Below are 19,103 nucleotides of genomic sequence, written 5' to 3'. Positions count from 1 at the left end.
CTTGAAAGTTACTCCTCGAAAGATGGCTCCAATTCTGGCTCGAATCGTGCATGCCCCCGAATCAGCCGCGTTCTCGCGATTATCTCCCGGGAACATTAGCTTCTGTTTTTTTTCTCCCGGAAAGTGGATTCCGCGTGAGACATCGATTGCGCAGGTCGGCCTCAAACTGGGCATCGCTTATGGCTCGGCGACTCGCCGCGGCTCGTCGCTTTGCGAAAAGCGAAAACCTCAAGGTCTCACTCGCGAAGGAAACTGCCCCAACGACTGTTCCTGAGCCCTAACCTGCGCAGAAATGTCAATTTATTCGCAGATTTCTAGTGTGTTACTCGTCCAAGAATGCCACCTCGAGGTAGCCAGTAACGCAATGTAATCGCACATGGTGTTTCTACACATACATATAATTATTACATCAAAGCAAATAGTGTGTGTATTACTACGTTCAGAAATTGTAAGAAGCTTTGAATGAACTTAATAAACGAGTTTGTCTGTGTTAATTGTATGAATGAAGCAGGTTTTCTGTTGAAGTTCAAACTTGAAAAGGCATAATATCCTTTATTCACCTGATCGCGTAAACCAGTTATGTATTATGAATTTGTTGTGTCTAGTCAATGAACGGTAAGTTCGGTTGTTTCTCAAGTACGCGCGTCATGTCACAATTATACAGGTTTTCAATCGCGTCACGAGCTCCGCAGTTTACCTCCCTCCGGGAGTGAACAGCCGCATTACGTCCCGACTCCGTCCGAGTAATTGGGCCATTTCGCCTGGCGCTTGCCGATCGATCTGGGCGTCGGGATGGCGCAAGTCGCACTGAAAACGAACTTAATCTCACATGCAAATTGTTTAAGTTACGTTCGCTATCCACCTTGTCATTAAGTCATCAAAATCTCAAAAACTACAAAAGGTGCAAGTGATATGCGTACATAATATGATTGATATATTTGAGTGCGTTGAAGGGTGAATGTCGTGCTCTCCATCACAGCTTCCTATATTTTATACCTGCTCTAGATGAACAAATACAAAGGGTTACACCTTTTCGGTGCACATATGTACACATTCAAAATAATTCCCTTTGTTACCTTTACAAGAGGAATGCTCTCGATGAACAGCTACTTTGTGTTCGTCCGTTTCATCTTGTTGAGCACGTTAGATTATGACAGTGCGTTAGATATTCTTGAAACGTTTGGAATGCGTCAGTAGGCAGTTTAGCATAATCCGCAAGTGCTTTGGGGACGAATGTCGATCGAGCGAAAGGCCCTATTAAAAATCAGCACCTTCGAGCCCTAAGAACAATAGAGCCGTGATTAACTGCTTGATAGACTAACGGTCTGGGCTCGGAGGGTTATGACCCCTTGTCACCCCCCTGGGCGAGTCCTTCGGTTTGCCCGTGAGTTCTCCGTACGTTCGCCGCATCCGAGCCGAGAAATTAATATTTGGATACGCTCGAGACCTGTGAGACTTCGCGTCGGATTGGGACTATCGACGGTTCTTCAAAATGATTTCAAGACGTGAATGGCCCCTGAGAAAGCAGAGACGCTTTCGCAAATGAAGTCATTAGGTGTGATGGATAAAATATTCAATTAGGCACTTTCATGATCATAAAATATCATACGTTCGTTTTTTATTGCTGCATAAGGAGTCGGACCAAATCGTGATGTTGAAAAAAAATTGTTTGCGGCCTCGCGCAATGTAAATCTGATGGAGAGACGCGTGAGCTGCTAAAATCGCAAGATTGGGGATATTCGCAAGAGGCGAAGGCGCATGATGGGGAGACGTTCCAGGCGCGAAGAAGCCCGCTCCGGACGACAATCGGCCCCCGAATGTCGAAGGACGCGACGGCGGACATTCCCGAGTGTTTTCCCCGTTAATTAGAATGATTTTCGCACCACAATAAAAAAAATCTCTCCTGTAGTCAACGTCCCATCAGGGGCTGGAATTTCTCGCCCGCCCTGACTAGGCCCATGGCGAATCTTCGGGAGTCCCAATTGATTTGAAACCGTTAAAACTCTCCTCAAGGCGAATGCGGTTCAACTCGGGTTCAAACCAACTTAACTGATTGTTTGAAAAACCTGAAAATCTCCCTTAGTATTGCTCAAATTGCCGTTTGAAGCGTTAAAGTTTCTTTAAGGTAAGCGTTACCTCGGTTTGCTCGTAAAAAATTTCGAAGGTTGATTCTGTATCAAAAATTTGAAGGCTAATCCAGTGTCAAAAATTTTTAGGGTTAATTTTGTGTCAAAAATTTGAAGGTTAGTTATGCGTCAAAGAATTTTAGGGTTAATCCTGTGTCAAAAATTTTTAGGGTTAATTTTATGTCAAAAATTTGAAGGTTAATTATGCGTCAAAAATTTTTAGGGTTAATTTTGTGTCAAATATTTGAAGGTTAATCTTATGTCGAAAATTTTGAATCTCTGCGAAGCGGCAACAAAACTCTGCGAAAAATGTCTAGGGGCATTCTACGTTACGCATAAACGATCATTTACATCGAATAAAATTTATGCAACCTACTTTTAAAAGGACATAAAAACTTGATATTAATTGCTGGTGATTTTTCGAGGGGAGGCAAAATCAACCGAACGTGATGTGAAAAAACTAACGAAATGTGTATTTAAACATTTAAGATTGCGACATTGATTGATTGGATCGCATAATTCTTCATCCTTTTGCAACCCCTTCAAGTCGGAAGAAGGCAGATGGTCTATTCGTACTTCACGGCAGCGCTTATATTCTCATACATAATGAGTCCGTGGATGACACCGAGCGATTCGAACGTAAGGGCTCGTAAACGTGCGATATAAGAAAAAAATCCCTTCGTGGTTTCGCACGATGCCACGAAACCCTTCAGCGATTTCCGCTTCTAGAGATAATTCGAAATTTCTTTAGGTCGTAGAAACGATTTTGCTCACGGCGATTTCCGTCTTCTCGCATCGGCGCACCTCAGCACCACGTTTTCGCATTTTCGCCTTTGCTCCGGCGAATCATCTCGAAGGGTCCAGGTCGGAATGCGTCCATTAAAATGCAAATTTTAGGTCTAACTTAATGTATTCTCCCGTAAACTACTGAACATACGTCCAGAGTCGGCGGGCATTTCTCGGGGTCTCGCACGGGGCTGCGAACCTCTTCGTCTATCCGGGAGACCCGGGTGAAATATCTTCAAAAATTTCATTCAGCCTCCAGTTTATACTTCAGCTGATGCACGTCAGCCTGGGCCCTCCGGGGGTCCCGCGAAATGCCCGTCGACAGTCAACGAACGGCGTATTTCGCCCATTTTACATTTCACAGCTTTATTTTACCATCTCTCACTCAGGCCCTTTGCTTTCAGGAAACGTAAAGAACACTGCGACTCGTCCTCTCAAGGGGGCAATACGGATCTACCTGTGGTAGGTCCCCGGGGTATGGCTGAATTGGCCGAGGGGGCCGCTCCTCCCGAAGACCAACAGACTTGGAGGGCCTACTACGAGCATCCTTTAACGGCCGCCACCACTGCGATGCTCAACATAGGGGGTGGCGTGGAGGACCAAACCGCCACCATGGGGCTGATCTACGAGTACTACAAGTTGCCCCCTTTGCCCGCCGACACTAAAGATAAACTAGCTGATCTCTGGCCGTAAGTTTTGGGGGTTGCGGCGCGGCGGCGGGTAGCTTAGGGGGGGAGCGTTCTTGGGGGGCGGGTGCCCGATTAAAATGTGGGTTCCGCGCGTATTGAGTTGAGATTTTTTTTCGTTGTTTTTTCTTTTGTTTATTCGACTTGTTGTTCGTCTCGACCTTTGCTCGTCGGCCTCAGTTTTGATGAATTGTGCCGCCGAAGTCGCCCCCTCCGTACGCCGGTGCATCTCCCTAAGAGCTAATTTATGCGGCACCTAAGTTTTAAAAATAATACCGAGCGTTCATGAGTAATTTAGCAAAGATTTAATAAATTACATCGCATGCTAGTCCAGGCCAGCCACAGCAACATAATCGTCGTTAACCATGCAAGAAACTTATTTATTTATTTTGCCTTAAATATATCCGTCATAGATACATAGGTAGGCTGCATAGACTCCCACGTCTCTTATACCACTTTTGATAACCATAACTTAGAGTGGGCATAGCGGAAACCCAAACGGTTAGATGGAAAAATAAGCAGAAAATATATGCGAATCTCTTTTAGAATAAAAATGTCCCTACCGAGAATTTATAGTCATTTGGGCCGTATCTTCTTACTATATATTACGGCAGGCACAATAGGATTAACGTAAAAAATTCTTCTGAACAGCCGCTGCTGAATCTCAGACGTTTGCATAATTTGCGTTGAGATTTATTTTTGTATTTTCAATTGTGTGTTCTCTAGGTACTACCCGGCTTTGTGCCCGAGCTTTATCTACGCTTTTTGTTTTCATTTCGCCTTCCTTCGGGCTGCGATACCATGAATTTCAAGTTAATTTCATGTGGGACACGCAAGGGACCGTGAGCGTTCGGTTCGGTTCTCGCACGGCAGCGCGCCCGGTACTCGCCTCCGCGGCCGCGGCGGCGCTCCCGGCCGCAGCAAATACTGCCCAACTTGCGTGCTAGTACCAGTGACGTATTAATTAATTACGTTGCGAAGTTGCGTATTAAATTACGTATGAAATTACACGTTAAAATTCCATATTGAATTACGTATTGAGTTGCGTATCGAGTTACTTTTTAAAGTTTGTTGCGGCCCTGCGCAGGGAACGATAACGGCGCAGCCTCGAGCGGGGAATGACTCGTACGGGGTACGAGGACTTGCACCTTCGGGTCCCGACCGACGGAAAGTATAAGTTTTCTTCGTCGCAACGTCTGTCCTGAGGTACCGCGCCTCTGGCCCCATCATTGAGCGTCCCTCCTCGATTCAGCACCACTGAGTGCAACTGCTCCGTTTAACTAAATCGGAAGAGCCCTAAATCGTTCCGACGCGACGCGCTCCGAGGGAAAGCCGGAATTTGGGCGACGGCCCAGGGCGCGAGACTGAGGTCGCCCTTGCCCTTTCCCCGGTAAGCAGTCGCCCCTGGGCGACGCTCGGGTGCACCAGAACCCGGCAGAGGGACCTGGAGGTTGACGGATGGAAAATTGAGCTATGCAGGAGGAGCCTCGCGTCTGGACAATTGGTCCGATCGTGTCCGAAATTAACGACGTCGGGGGGGCTGACACGCGTTCGATCTCGCTTGAAAATCGCCGATTCTGGGACATTTTTGGAACGGCTCTCCGCCGACCTCACGGGCATCCTCCGCGCGCAAACGCACCCAGGCGGTCTCCGTCTGCGACGAAATCCCGTTAGAACCCCAAGGGCCCCCTAGAAAAAAAAAACTACTGCAAACACTTTTATCCGGCGATAAATCAAAATAGTTCAAAAGACCGTAATGGTTATAATTCAAATCTCTGTTTACGACTTACCTACTTCCCAGAGGGGCTGGGGATCTTCCTCGACTGTTCCGCACCGCACAATATCCTACATATGTAATTTTAATCTCTATTATTAAAATCGCTATCTCGAATCTGCATAGTAATATGATACCGATAGCATCAAGTGAAACCCTTTACAAATTATATAGACCTCCATACGTGAGATTCAAAGCGAATGTTAGTTTTAGATTTAAATATTCATCGACGATGCGACAAAGAATGTAGAGCGGAGTTATTCAATCTACCAGATTTATTGACCGGAAAGGGGCGAAATGTAAATAAGACACCAGTTTTTAGGCAACACTTAATAGATTCAGTGCTCATCGTGAATGTGTGAAATATTTATTCAAAAGAGTCGATGTGCGCATATTCGCAAGCGCGCCGCCACGCCGAACGGCGGCGGTTGGCATTTCTAATGAGCAATGAGCCCGTTTTGCGTGCACCGATTCATTTCGTGTCGATTATGGCGCGTTAGAATTTTGAGAAATACGCGAGATGAGCAAATGCGGAACGTCCGTCTCCGGAGCTGAGCCGTGGGGAGCGCCGGCGTCCGTGACCAAATCCGGCCGCGAAGACAGGGGGGAGGAGGCCGGGGGGGTAGTGCCAGAGAGACCCATTGAGTAATTGCCGATTTAAGAGAGGAAGTAAAAATCGCCTAGTAGTACCAGACGCCCCGATTATATGCGCGTGTTAGACGACTCGCGTAGTGCGCTTCGGCATTGTGAAGGTGACCAGGTCTGCAGGTTGCGGTAATCGCGATTATCAGACTCATGGTACTGATGAACCAGTCTGTGCTAGATTGTATTGATAGATATTCTTACGAGTTATTTCCTCTTTTCACTTTCTTTACAACTTCCACCTGGGTTTTACATAGGTGTTTGTGTGCGACCATTTCAGAAAACTGCGCTCTTTGTCGCGACTACGATCACACGCACGTTCATGACGTCCGACGCCTGCGTGCCCGCTTCTCTTCGCCGTTAGGCGATTGTTTTAGGGACGGACGTCATCAATTTGCCAATTTGCACGTCTCTATTTTTCGTTCCCGTCCCTGCGCAGTCGGTTCCCGGAAGATTTTTCGTGCGCAGCTCTGCATCGGACGCAACCCGAATCGATGAGTGTTTGACTTGGCACAAATACGCACGTCCAGTGGATTGAGCTAAAGACGTTCAGGTCGTGGACTGGCGGATAGTTCGCCGTTTTCGATCTAAGTTCCCGAAATGTCGACGTTGGCACCGTTTAAACCTGACGGTTCAAATGGGGGCGTTTAAACCGTTCAACCGTTTGAGCTGTTTAAAAAGCGGCGCTGCTCCCGGTTCGGGCTAATGACCAGCTATTTGGTTTGGTAATTTCGCCGGTTAATTCCGGGGCCTCCGAAGCCCCCTTCGTCGTCAATGAAATTTTACGGATTTTCTACTGTTGTCCCCTCGGAAATCGCTTCGAATTTCTCTAGGAAGGATGCAACACACACACACACACACACACTCATATCGAGCTCTTCGCCTTATTACACGGCGAGAAAATTGCATCTTCTTCAATACGAGCGTAATTCGTGGGGGTTCAAGCACATCCGCTATACGCCGCCAAACTAACTCCAGCGTGAATTAACCATCATCAGGGCTTCGCGTGACGTAAAGCCCCTAGTTTTCATTTCGCGTGACACTGCAATATAATTTTTAATCCAGATTGTGTTTGGCTCCCGATACGCCCCGAGATGCGTTTAAATTATAGCTCGTGTTATGTCATATCTCGCGGAGGCCATTAAGCCAGAATCTATTGCGCCCCAATTTGAGCCTCCCGCATTTTCATGCCCCGTCAACCGAAAGATCTCGCCCTTTCGAGTGTCCGGCAGTACCGCCAGCGCCGATTTTCGATGGGGTCGTTCGATCTGGGAGGCACTCGAGCGGTACCAAATTTGAGTAAAAGCGAGCGAGGCAAGTGGCCGTACGTGAGAACTCCGTCCGTTGACGGTTCCATGAGAAACGGCTACATTTTCGTCAACGAAATTTTTGAGTTTCGGCTATCGGCCGCCGGCCGAAGGATGAATGGGAGGCGGCTCTCGCTCGCTAAACTAGACTTTAACGCGTGTCACGTGGTGGTCACGAAAAAGGCGAAGATCCACTCCGGCGCCCGTGGGAAGAGGCAAAGCTGATGACGGCGGCCGAAAATCGAAACGTCGAATATCGGACGTAACGTCGCCAAGTTGCGCACGTGGAAAATGCAAAGGGCCCGTGCAAAAAATTTCCTCTGTGTGTGTGTGTCTGTGTGCGTTAAGAAAAAAATCAACGTTCCCAGGCGCTAAACCGAATCTACTTCTAATTCAAAATTTCCATTAGCTGTTAGCACAGGGCACCTCGAGATACATTTACGACCCCACATAGGACTCCTTTTACTCGGGCACACCCTTGAATGTAAAATACAATAGTTGTTGTCAAAGTCGCAAGAATACCAGAAGTTGAATAAACCGAATTCCCCCCACCACTTGAAGGATGAATGACGTAATATATTTGTTACAGACCGAGTTCTCAAGCCGGTGGCATCCTAACGTCGCAATTGAAACCGACCAATGGATTAGTGAGCGGGGCGGGATTAGAACTGACGACTCCGCCCCTGAGTACCGGCAGTCAATTGAGTTCGCAAGAGTTGCAAGGTTTATTTATTAACCAACACGTTGGGTACGCACAGCCTGCGGGTACTGCCGGACAAAATTTGCAGATTGTGAAACGAGAACCTGAAGACCTCAGCCATCACCGGAAGCTGGACTGCGGCTCGCCCAGTTCTGGGAGCCTAGATGGTTCTATAATTATCTCAAAGCAATCTCGACCGAAGGTGATAACTTAGTGATACCTGTGTTAATTATTACGCTTGTGTTTGTGTGTGAAGGGGGATCAATCTAATCTAGATGGGGATCGGAAACCTCCAACACCCTGGGAGAATGACACAATATTATTGGACATTCCCCATTGTTGAGCTGGTCATCGTCTTTTCATGTCAATATTGCGCCCCATTGATTTTTTTCACCCCGTAATCAATAGAGTAGAATAGTGCATGGTAGATTTGAAGTAGGTTAGTCCTAGGGCCACCTAGAGCAGCATGTCTTGTATGAGTGTCGATTTGACCATTTAACGTCGTGCCTTGGTGGTTATAGGTGGTGCTGGTGTCCTCTGGTGGCGGGAACCAGCCTGCAGACTTGGTAGTAGATGTGAATTCGATCAAAGACGAGAGCCATAGAGGCCTCAATTCCCCTCAAGACGGCTCCCGATCGATTAACGGGACCCCGACTTCGACGCACAGCAGTCTTTTGGCTGACGGCTCCAACACGGGCCCCATTGAATTTATCTCCACGGATGGACTCAAACCGGCAATGTACACGACGCAGATATTCACCGCCATGAGTAATCCTTGTCACAGTGGCAGTGGAACGCCTTCCCCGACTCCCTACAGCGACCACAACATCCAATACACCCAGAGCACCATGGGGAACGGTCCAAACGGATCGGGCGCGACCATATACTCAACTTCTTCCGGCAGAGCCAGCAGCTCTGGCGCCTTCACTGTGTCCACTGACCCCTATTATCGAGAATACTTCACCACTGTTGCCTCGGGGGCAGGTACCCCAGAACCCATTTACTCTAGTCAGCTCAGGCAAGGTCACCTAGCCTACGGAGAAGAGGTAGCTAGCGGGGGTGCGACTGCTAGCTTTGTTGAGCGATATGTGAGGCAAAGCCAGTATCATGGCAAGGGGGTAATAGCTGCCGCTGGTCTTACGGTAGATCTACCGAGTCCAGATAGCGGAATCGGGGCCGACGCTATTACCCCTCGCGACCAGAACACGCTGCAGCAGGTGAGCCCTAGAAAAACCTATGTCTTCAGCTCTCGCTCAAGATCGGTAGTTTATCCACTTTATTCGTGAATAAATCAGATAGTGTTGGTGTTGAATGTGAATCGCAGGTAGTACGGCGATGATGGCAATATTTAGCGGTGGCACCAGCGGAACCTTGAAAGGTACGTTCCCACCAGAGCTCGTTAGAGTCGTTTGGAGGAGGTGCATATGCGAGGGTGAGTTTTCTGAGTATTGAAAGTGTGCTTGACGAGAGGTATAATCGTCGTTTCGATGCCTCGTTGAGGTGTAAATTCCAAATTGGCCATTGAACCAGGATCAACTTATGTCAGTTCATATACAGGGTGCTGTGATTTTATTTACAAGGGCGATTAATCACCGAGATTAAAGCTGGCTAATTAATCGTTTTTTTTTCTCTCTTGGAGAAACCACAAGTTAATTATCATTCCTATTGCCGCTATCATTAATTATTATCTAACGATAGTTTTCTTAAAAATTTATAAAAAAACAAAGTTAATTAATGAAATCTCGTTATTGCGATTTAGGTTTGATCAGTTTCTTTTTCAGAAGTTTAGTCCCCCGCTAAAAGTAAAATCACGAGGTTTGCACGACACCCCTTACACGAAACAAACACGGATAAAGATTTCAACGGCATAAGACGTGCCGATCCGAGACTTCTGCGCCTCCCTTTCGCGCATACGCTAAAGCCGACGCCAAAACGTAAACCGTCCGGTTCCCACGCATACCGGAATCGGACGATCGGATAATCGAACGATATTTGCGAGGTGGATAAACACGTTCTTGGATGGGTGTCTCGTTAAATTAGGACGTCAATCTGGTACCATCCCGAGACCTAACTATGACGTTGTTTCAGTCCTTCGACTACACGGAGCTCTGCCAAAACAACTCCTCGCTGTTGGATCCGCTGTCGCTGTCACAAAAGAGCAACAGCAGTTCACAATCCCCTGGATCGCAGACCACCCGGAGTAGACCTTGGCACGATTTTGGGCGGCAAAATGACGCCGACAAGATACAAATTCCAAAGATGTGAGTATATTTGAAACTATTACGGATCTTTCCTGTAAAACGTCCGGATTAAATCGGTTTGAGTTAGTCGCCGGACACGCCGACGCAGTTTTCGCGCCAGGACTGCTTAGAATTGTACAGGGCGAGCCAGAAACGTCGCTCTCAGTGCGGCCAAACTTGGCAGTTTTCGACACGTTCAAGTAGAAAATGATTCATTTGGGTCATATCACTTTGCCTGTGCAAATTAACGGCGGCTTTTTTCGAGCCCTAATGCGTTTATTACGCTTAGTTTTGATCACCGGAGACGTGGTAGCACAGCAGAGTGGCCGGCACGGTCGCTACAGACTTTGACCCCCTCGATTTTTCCCTTGTGGTTGTGTGAAGGGCGGGAGATGGTATCGGCCGATAAAATTCCTTTTAGCATCAACTTATCCAGTCGTCAGTGCGTACAGCGTGCTCCCAACTTATCGGCCGGAAATCGTGGAAAACTTTATCGGATGGTGGAGGGCGATTCCGGCCGTGATTGTCGTAATCGCTGCGCCCATCCCCGATCGTCGCGATCGGAGAGAAACGGATTCGATTTGGGAGCACTCGCATGTCCAGAGCGGAAAAATCTAGCGGTGCCAAGTCTGGCGAGCTTGCCGGCCGTTCGGCGTCGCGCCAAATTCGTGGGGTTGACAAGACGCGAACGAGTGATTTTGCGCTTGAGCACGTGAGTCGCGTTATGGGCGACGACGCTGTATGAAACGACGCTGCGCAAGCTGACTCTGGAACGGTCGCAGGCAGGGGTCGATTAGGAAAAAAGGAGGTTTCTGGCGCGTCTCGTAATAAAAGTCGACTACGCAACGTGTCGCCTTGAGGCGGGTTCGAACGGCGATAATAAAAATAATTCGTTGGTCTGGTCGAAATTCCTAGAAGAAATGAAATTGTGAGAAACGTCTGCGCCTCACTTTTCTGAAAATAAACGAATAATTGGCCGTTATGCTATGTGTCAGGTCCCTTTGTATGTGTGAGAATGTGCCATCGTCGAATTTCTCGGAAGTAGGTAGTCTAAATTCCATTAGCTGTCATGAGCGGACCATTAAAAATTACAATATTCTGTGACCCCGTGTACTATGTAGCATAACGAGCGTAAACGTTATCCCATTTCATATCAGGTGCCATATGCCTGGTAAAACTGTCGTACGTACCACTACCGAAAACTAGTTTGTCCGACTTAAGTGGTGCATGGAACATTAACAAACATTTGCACATTTCAAAATTCGTCTTAAGTGTCAGGTACTATTACTGCCTGGTTTGTAATGTTTCCGGTTCAACAGGTCTCATGTATTCAACTCTTCCACTTGTCTTTTTCTTTACCTTAAACATCAAACGAGTTCCTTTACGTTCCATATTAATGTTTTTTTACGTTCGTAACTGTAACATTTCGCATACCGAACAGCAATTAGCTTCTTTTAAATATTCCAAACCGCATTTTTTATGGAAGTGTTTTATTCATGCTCAATCAATCGGTTTTACTCCGATGCGAATCCGCCGAGGGTGCCCCCCTTAAGTGCGCTCCCCATTGCCGCCGCCTCCGGAGCGGTGCGGGTCGCGAGATCTGGTAAAAAAAAAACTTTTTTTCTTTTTTTTTTCTTTCTTTTTCTTTTTTTTTTTTTTTTTTTTTTTTTTCGGAAAAAACGGGCCCTTTTCGCAGACTTTCAATTGGGCTGCGTGACACGGAAAAGAGAACACCCCGTAAAAGTGGTTCGATTTGGGTAATCCTTGATGCGCACGTCTCCGTTTCTTCGTCAAAAAAATCGAACAAATTTAATTATCAAAAAAAAAAAAAAATTATTTTCTCGCTCCTCCGCGGTGCCTCGTGCATTCCTGTACATCTCCAGGCATGGATCTAATGTGATCGCTGATGTCCTCTTGGGGGATCTCATTCCAGGCCAACTGGACACCGTGACATAGCTGGAGTTTGCGGGGGACGGGGTAAATCACGCAACCTTCTACCTACAACATCCCCTACACGTTGAATGGGTGAGAGATCTGGAGATCGAGGTAGCAAGTTGATTGCGTCTTGTCGATAAAAGTCCATAGTGACTCTGGCCACGTGTGGTCGCGCATTGTCTTGCTGGATCAACGAGAGTTTCCGAATAAGGCACGCGATGAGGTTCCAGGACTTCTTAGATTTGTCGTTTCTGTCTCTAACGAAAAGTAAAGGTGACCTGCTACCACATCGAATGGCACTCCAAACGGCCACCCTAACAGCCTGATGGACATGCCTCTGTGTTGTAAACTGAGGATACAGTCTTTCGCCCCGTCTTCACCCTACTCTTGCCCGATCGTCGTGCATACCCAAACAGAATCTGGATTCGTCACCAAACACGATATTATCCCATTTCAGAGTGCACTGCACTACCTCAATCGATTTTGACGGTGGTTTAAGGTGAGGAGTGATACAAGATGAAGACCGTAAGAAATCGGTCCAAAACTTCTCACCCTGTGTCCGATGGTCCGAATCCCAATGGGTCATCCATATTCGGCAAACCACTGATCCGCCAGCGTCGTCGACGAGACCAACCTATCTCTTAGAGCCAAAACTCGAAGGCGGCGATCTTGGTATTCCGTAGTCCTTCGGGATCGTTAAGTACCTCTCCTTCCGCCTGTTTTTGGAATCATGCCTAAGAACACCTCACTATAGTGTTTACGTTACAGTTCAATCTAGTGACGATTTCGCCTAAATGGCCAACGGGTCTCTCGTAGATCTATCAATTCGACCTCTCTCAAACTCGCTCAGTTGATGAAAATTTCACTGCATTCTGCGTCTAGGCATATTTGACTGACAAAGGGCACTTCGGTACACCAATAAATGATATTTTGCAGCCATATTGTTGATATTTTGTTGCGGTTTTTATGGTAAAAAAACCTAAAATTTCTGATAACTCGTAAATACGTCGACAAATGTGGCTGGAAATCTGATCGTTTTTCGCCTTTCCACGTGCAAACCTGCATACCAAAAATTATTCAAATAAAACCACTTTTACGGGGTGTTCCTTCTCCAGTGTCACGCAGTATATTTCAGATTGATTTCAGCCCGATCCGAAGAGGTTCAACGCATTTTTTTGTTGTTTTTTCTATGTTTACAAAATACCGGTATCGGCGTCATCAACATTGTTTTTTGATATTTCGTAAACTTGGTATATGACAGATCCCGTGTTCTCCAAATCGGAAAATCCATCAGTGTCGCATCGGGCAAGCCAGGCGGCCAGCTAAAAAAAGCGCACAAATGAGGGGCCTTTCGCAGATCGCACAAGATAGGCAGCCAGTAAGGAATAATTGTCCATTAATCCTCACGCCGCAATGGAGAGAATCGCGCTTTCCACCACGACACATGTCGAGAAAAACTCGATTTTATTAATTTGTTATTTCCTTCTCGGTATGACCCTAATTTTCCCATCGCAGTGGGTACTGCCAAGTTAGGATTTATGAGCCATCAATATCCGTGGCAATCAGGGCCGCTCCGCGAAAAATGCACGTCCTGCATGTGACGCGCCGTTGACGCAAACACTTGCGGTAAATAGGAACGGCGCGAACTTTGTCCATTTTCACGTCCGAAGTGGAAATCGTCGTCTCAACAATGGACGGTTGACCGGCGCCGTTAGGGCCCGCAGGACGCCCGATGCGGCTTCGCTAGCGCACCGCCCTCCCTGCTGCAACCACGCGTGCACCGCGCCGAAATGTCTATAAAAGTCGCTGTTTTGTTCCAGATTCTCACCATACGGATTCAAGTACCACCTGGAATCCCCGATATCGACGTCGCAGAGAAGGGAAGATGACAGGATAACGTATATCAACAAGGGCCAGTTTTATGGAATCACCTTGGAGTACATTCCAGATCCGGACAAGCAGTTGAAATCCCAGACCGTCAAGGTAGGACATTTTAGTTGGTATGGATTTGTCGGTGCGCGCGCAGGCGCGCGCTCGACGCTGGGAAATGCTTCCGGGTGCGATGTGACTGACGTGGGGATGAGGTCCGCGTCGACGCGCCATTACTCCGGAGGGGGTTCGCCGCTAGTTCCGGAAAACGAGCTCGGAGCCTTTTTTGCGTTTCAATGGGAAAAATTTGAAATCAGGACTGGCGAACACGTTCAGATACATAAACTATGAGAATGAATAAAAAGGAACATTAATCATCTTGTTGTTCGTGGTACCTTCTGATAAAGAAAACTCGTTTTATGTAAAAACGCTGGTTTCGCAATCGTCGAAATCCGAATTAACATATTATTAAGGACCAGTTAGTCGTTAAGGAAATTTAAATCAGTAAATTCTCGATATTGCCGCTGACGACCCTGTATACACTGCGGCAGAAAAACGAATTTGCAACGAAAAAGGAGAATCGACGAACTTATTCCTAAAAAAGATCGCCTTATACATTTGTATGGATGGGATCGTTGAATTTCTATAAAATTTGAAGAATTAGCAGTTAAACATTTCACATCGAAAGCCAATTATTGATCAAGAATTTGACGAAAAAACTTGCTGCGTTGACATTCGAGTCCACTTACGGGCATGAGTAATGATCATTCGTTGCTTTCCTATGATAAAATGCGGCAATTCTAATGAAGACAATTTACAATTATATACTTGATCATTAAGGCCATGTTCAATGGAACTGCTTTTAATTATACCAATTACTACGAAAGCTTATATACGGTTGATAATTAAGTATAATATTTTGAATTAATACGTTTAGCGCTTGGGGAGCAATGTCATTATCAAATAAATGAAATACCAATCTCACCTCACCGACTAGCAAGACTCGAAAAACTTACTCACTCATTAGTAATGTAAATAACTCACTTATTTTTGTTTATTTAAGGCTCAGATGGTCGAGATATAATTCGCTTTTAATTAATCTCAAATTTTTTGACGTCCTGAAAGAAACCGTTGCCGAGACCTCGGGAGGGGGGGGGGGGGGGGGAAGGGGTTCTAGAATTCTCGCCTCGCATGGAACTATGTTAATTAAGCCTTGGGAGCCCTCATCCGGCGCGACGTCCGTCCTACGTCGGTCCTTCGCTTGTGGGCCTGCGCATCGGCGCCAAGTCGCGAGTCGACGCGGCCCGAAACCGGGAAAGGGCCCGAGTGGCAAAACAAAAAATCTCCCCGAGGATGCTCCACGTTCTAGGATCTGCTCACGAGAAAATATTCCCGCCCCCGACGACGTTCAAACCGACATCGGTGGCGGGACTACTCACCACGAAGCCCTCGTAATTCTCCCGAGTGCATACCGGGCCCGTTTCAAAAGTTTGCGTGAACAGACGCGGGCTCGGAGTTCGATTGAGATGGTGCGAAGCGCAATTCAGCTTTATTCAAGATATTCGCCCCGAGCTTCGCTCCGCGCACGTCACCGAGATGCGAACGTCGAAGGGCTGGGGCGAATGTCGAGGGCGAGATTCCTCCTAAGTACGTTACTAAACTCGTCTCCGTTATTTCAGCGTTTCGTTTCGAACTCTTCGACGCTCAACTGCCTCGTGCAGCTATCAATTTAATCGATTATTTCACTTAATCAATCATGCGAAATTATTGGCGTCGATACCGAGAGACATACACTCGATCAACTGTTAACTACTACTCTTGAAAATGTGTTTTCAGCATCTAAGAAGCAATCTAACCAGCTATCTAATGGTACCGTTTCAAGCAAGATTATAAGGGCATATCGATAATTAATGAACGATTTTGTTAGCACATCCGTGCAGTAAAGCGCGCCATTAATCCCCACCTTCAAGGACCCGCTGCGCTGCTTCAATTTCACAAAATATCGTTTTCAATATCTCGTTTATTGTTACCTTCTTGTCGTATATTTCTTTTGAATTCGGGGCGCTTCTGCCTATTTGAGAGCCCCGATTTAATAACTCTATACAAGCTCTTTCCATAATTTATACGAATTAATATGAGATTTAAACGGTCACTTGCCTCTTCTCGACGTCTCGTCTCATTAGCAGCCGGGTCCCTTCCGTCGCGCCTTTCCTTACCTGATGGTACCATGGTACCGTCTCGCTTTTTATTATCTAGAGACGGACTCTGTATTTTGTTCTCTTCGGCATACTTTCGTATGACCTACGTATATGATGGTGCGTTTAACCATGTTGAAGTCCGTTTTATGGCCAACCGAACACCACCATCTCGAATTGTTTAGATTTTTATCAACAGAACCTCTGATGGCGTGCACTGCGGAGATTTCTATGGATGACACTTGTCTAGAAATTCACTGATAAGATCGCGTTCGTTGGGACTAGAGACCCCTTTCCCTGGGGCACATTCACATATTAAAATTTTTTTCTCTTCCTTTTTTACAGAGCGTTGTCATGCTGATGTTCAGAGAGGAAAAGAGTCCAGAGGACGAAATCAAAGCGTGGCAGTTCTGGCATGGTCGGCAGCACTCTGTAAAGCAAAGAATTTTAGATGCAGGTGAGTCCCATGTTGTTGAAGCGGGAAGGGCGGGCGGGGCGGGGGAGTTTTCCGAGGGTGGCTCCCGGAGAACGCCAATGTCGCCGGGGTTCAGGGGTAACAAATCGGCGGTGGTACCCGCTCCTTACGTGGGTGAGGAGTCTCTCGAGCACGGCAGAAAAGCATTAGGCTCGTTAGCATTCCGCCCATTTAAATATTTAATGATGTTATTACTTTAATTCGAAGTATGTGGAACCAATAAATCATTCGTCATTGTAAAACATGAGGTGGTTCTTGTTAAACATAATTGGAAAGTATGTTGGATGGAAAGCTATTCTCCTTAAGGCCCGAAGCGCGTGAGTGTTCAATGGAATGATAGGCAGATTAATATGTAATTCTACCAATGCGTACTCAAAGTTAGGGGGCCCAATGAATATGGCGTTGCAGCCGGAACGTGGTTCGCGGAAAAGCCCCCTGAACTTGCGTAAAACTGTCCATGAAATGCGCTTTATCGGCGAAACGGTTCGCAAAAACTGTATCGGCTCGTGGACGTATCTAAACTCCTAAGCTGAGGACCATTTGAGGTTTTCTGGAGGTTGTTAGGTACCGGTACGACCGAAGGCAACCGAGAACGAGAGCGCAACCTCGATAACAATAACACAATAATTTCACGCAAAATGTCTTTCTAGAAATAACTGCTCGCATATGGAGAACCAAATAGCATCGAAACGTCCTACGAGTACCACCCACGTGTCCAATCTATATACCTAACTGAAAATGCGAAATGAGATTAGGTACCCACATTGGTAGTATTACAAACTTGGTATCCTTTATTATCGTTGATCCAAATCCCACTATTAGAAGCGTATGCGATAATTTCAAACACAGTGCTCTTGTGACATTTTATTACTTGGTACCTACATGTGTTGCAAAGTTATATAAATGGTACCGGCGTGTGTATCGGAGAGGAGTGCGGTTATCTTAACTGGAGCTTTGGCTGGCGAATAAATTAAGGTCAATTCTATACATACATGTATTCCTCCATCTTTTGATGACTTGATTAGGCGTTCATCGGTTCAGGTTAGTTCGGGTTAGTCGGCTAACTTCATGGCGGGATCAACGGCGCATGCCTCGAATTGTGCGAAGGAAATCGCTCGAAAAACGCCTTTTTTACTGGGAATGGGAATCTGATGGGCGGACGGTCGCGCTTCTGGGATGGGAGCCGCCAGCCCCAGAAGGTTCCGCGCCCGGAGACGGGCGCAATGCCGGGAATTCCCGCAACTCCCGGCGGGAGCGAGGGAGGAAAAGGTAACGATAGAAGGGTGAAAACGTGGCGGATTCAGAGCAATAAATTCGAAATGAACGCACTCAGACGATTCTACCGAAATCCACATCTAAGGTGAAAATTGATTCTGTCTCGGGGTTGCCTTGCGAATTCTAGGGGCCGCAGCATCCTGAAGAACGCGACCCTATAAAATGTCCACATGTTGGTGGTTTGGTAGCGAGAGGATTGGGCTTACGTGACGGTGCCGAAGGGCATTTCGATAGCTTACTCGCTACAACGCATGCGGATCAAATTAAAAAAAAAACCTAACTACTTTCATGTCATTTCACATGCATAAAGGCCGCAAGGAGACTTGTCTGAAGCCTTTATTTGCGTTTTTATGCGCCACTTCCTACTAGTTTTTTTGTAGGTTCTTTTGTCCTCCTTACTCCGACCCATCGCTTTTGAACGAGCTTCGAGCGCACTGCCACGCCCTTACTTTCCCTTATGCGATCGTTTCAGTTTTTTCGTCGAATATGTAGCTTAAGCAGCTTATTAATTTACCACACGGTACATAACTTCTTTCCCTTTTCTTACATGCAGCAATCGTTTCGTTGTTTGAATTGAGGTAAGCCGACCTGAAAAACTCGACTTCACCAGTTTTATCGATAATTAGCGCAGTTAAAAAGTCGATTTACCTAAAAACGTCAACTTCTTGGCAAATACTCACTGCGTCTGTTGCCCTTTTCCAGATACCAAAAACAGTGTTGGCCTCGTAGGCTGCATTGAGGAAATGGCCCACAACGCCATTGCGATCTATTGGAACCCAATGGAGAGCCCCGCAAAGGTACCCAAGTGATACTTTCTGTCGCTCTATTATAACCAACGCCCGGCACGACGGGGAAACACCGAGCCGAACACCGAATACCTATGAGAAAGGGCATTATTTTGTTTCAGATAAATATAGCCGTTCAATGCCTCAGCACGGACTTCAGCAGTCAAAAAGGAGTGAAGGGTCTCCCGCTCCATTTACAAATCGACACGTATGAGGATCCTAGAGACACAAGCATATATCACCGAGGATATTGCCAAATCAAAGTATTCTGTGATAAGGTGAGAGCGTTGGCCTTTACGGCTTTGACG

General features: G+C 46.6%; 2 protein-coding genes across 9 annotated transcripts in view; both read left to right on the top strand.

Moving 5' to 3' along the window:
- The window catches only part of LOC136350462 (protein ABHD18), a 142,742-nt gene that overhangs the window by 54,794 nt on the left and 68,845 nt on the right, over positions 1–19,103 (top strand). The gene's annotated exons all lie outside the window — the stretch shown is intronic.
- Positions 1–19,103, top strand: part of grh (grainy head) — a 60,755-nt gene that overhangs the window by 35,973 nt on the left and 5,679 nt on the right. For 7 of the 8 annotated variants that reach the window (XM_066302168.1, XM_066302169.1, XM_066302167.1 and 4 more), the window contains 8 exons: positions 3,317–3,601; positions 7,911–8,223; positions 8,543–9,238; positions 10,110–10,282; positions 14,017–14,179; positions 16,606–16,717; positions 18,713–18,807; positions 18,918–19,073. In XM_066302168.1, the coding sequence (XP_066158265.1) occupies positions 3,317–3,601; positions 7,911–8,223; positions 8,543–9,238; positions 10,110–10,282; positions 14,017–14,179; positions 16,606–16,717; positions 18,713–18,807; positions 18,918–19,073 (1,993 nt within the window). The remainder of the gene's footprint in view (positions 1–3,316; positions 3,602–7,910; positions 8,224–8,542; positions 9,239–10,109; positions 10,283–14,016; positions 14,180–16,605; positions 16,718–18,712; positions 18,808–18,917; positions 19,074–19,103) is intronic. The other variant, XM_066302172.1, reaches the window with a different exon arrangement.

This window comes from Euwallacea fornicatus, chromosome 3 (assembly GCF_040115645.1).
Source record: "Euwallacea fornicatus isolate EFF26 chromosome 3, ASM4011564v1, whole genome shotgun sequence".
Lineage (NCBI taxonomy): Eukaryota > Metazoa > Arthropoda > Insecta > Coleoptera > Curculionidae > Euwallacea > Euwallacea fornicatus.
The sequence above is the reverse complement of the archived record's forward strand: the minus strand, read 5'-3'. Positions and strand labels throughout refer to the sequence as shown.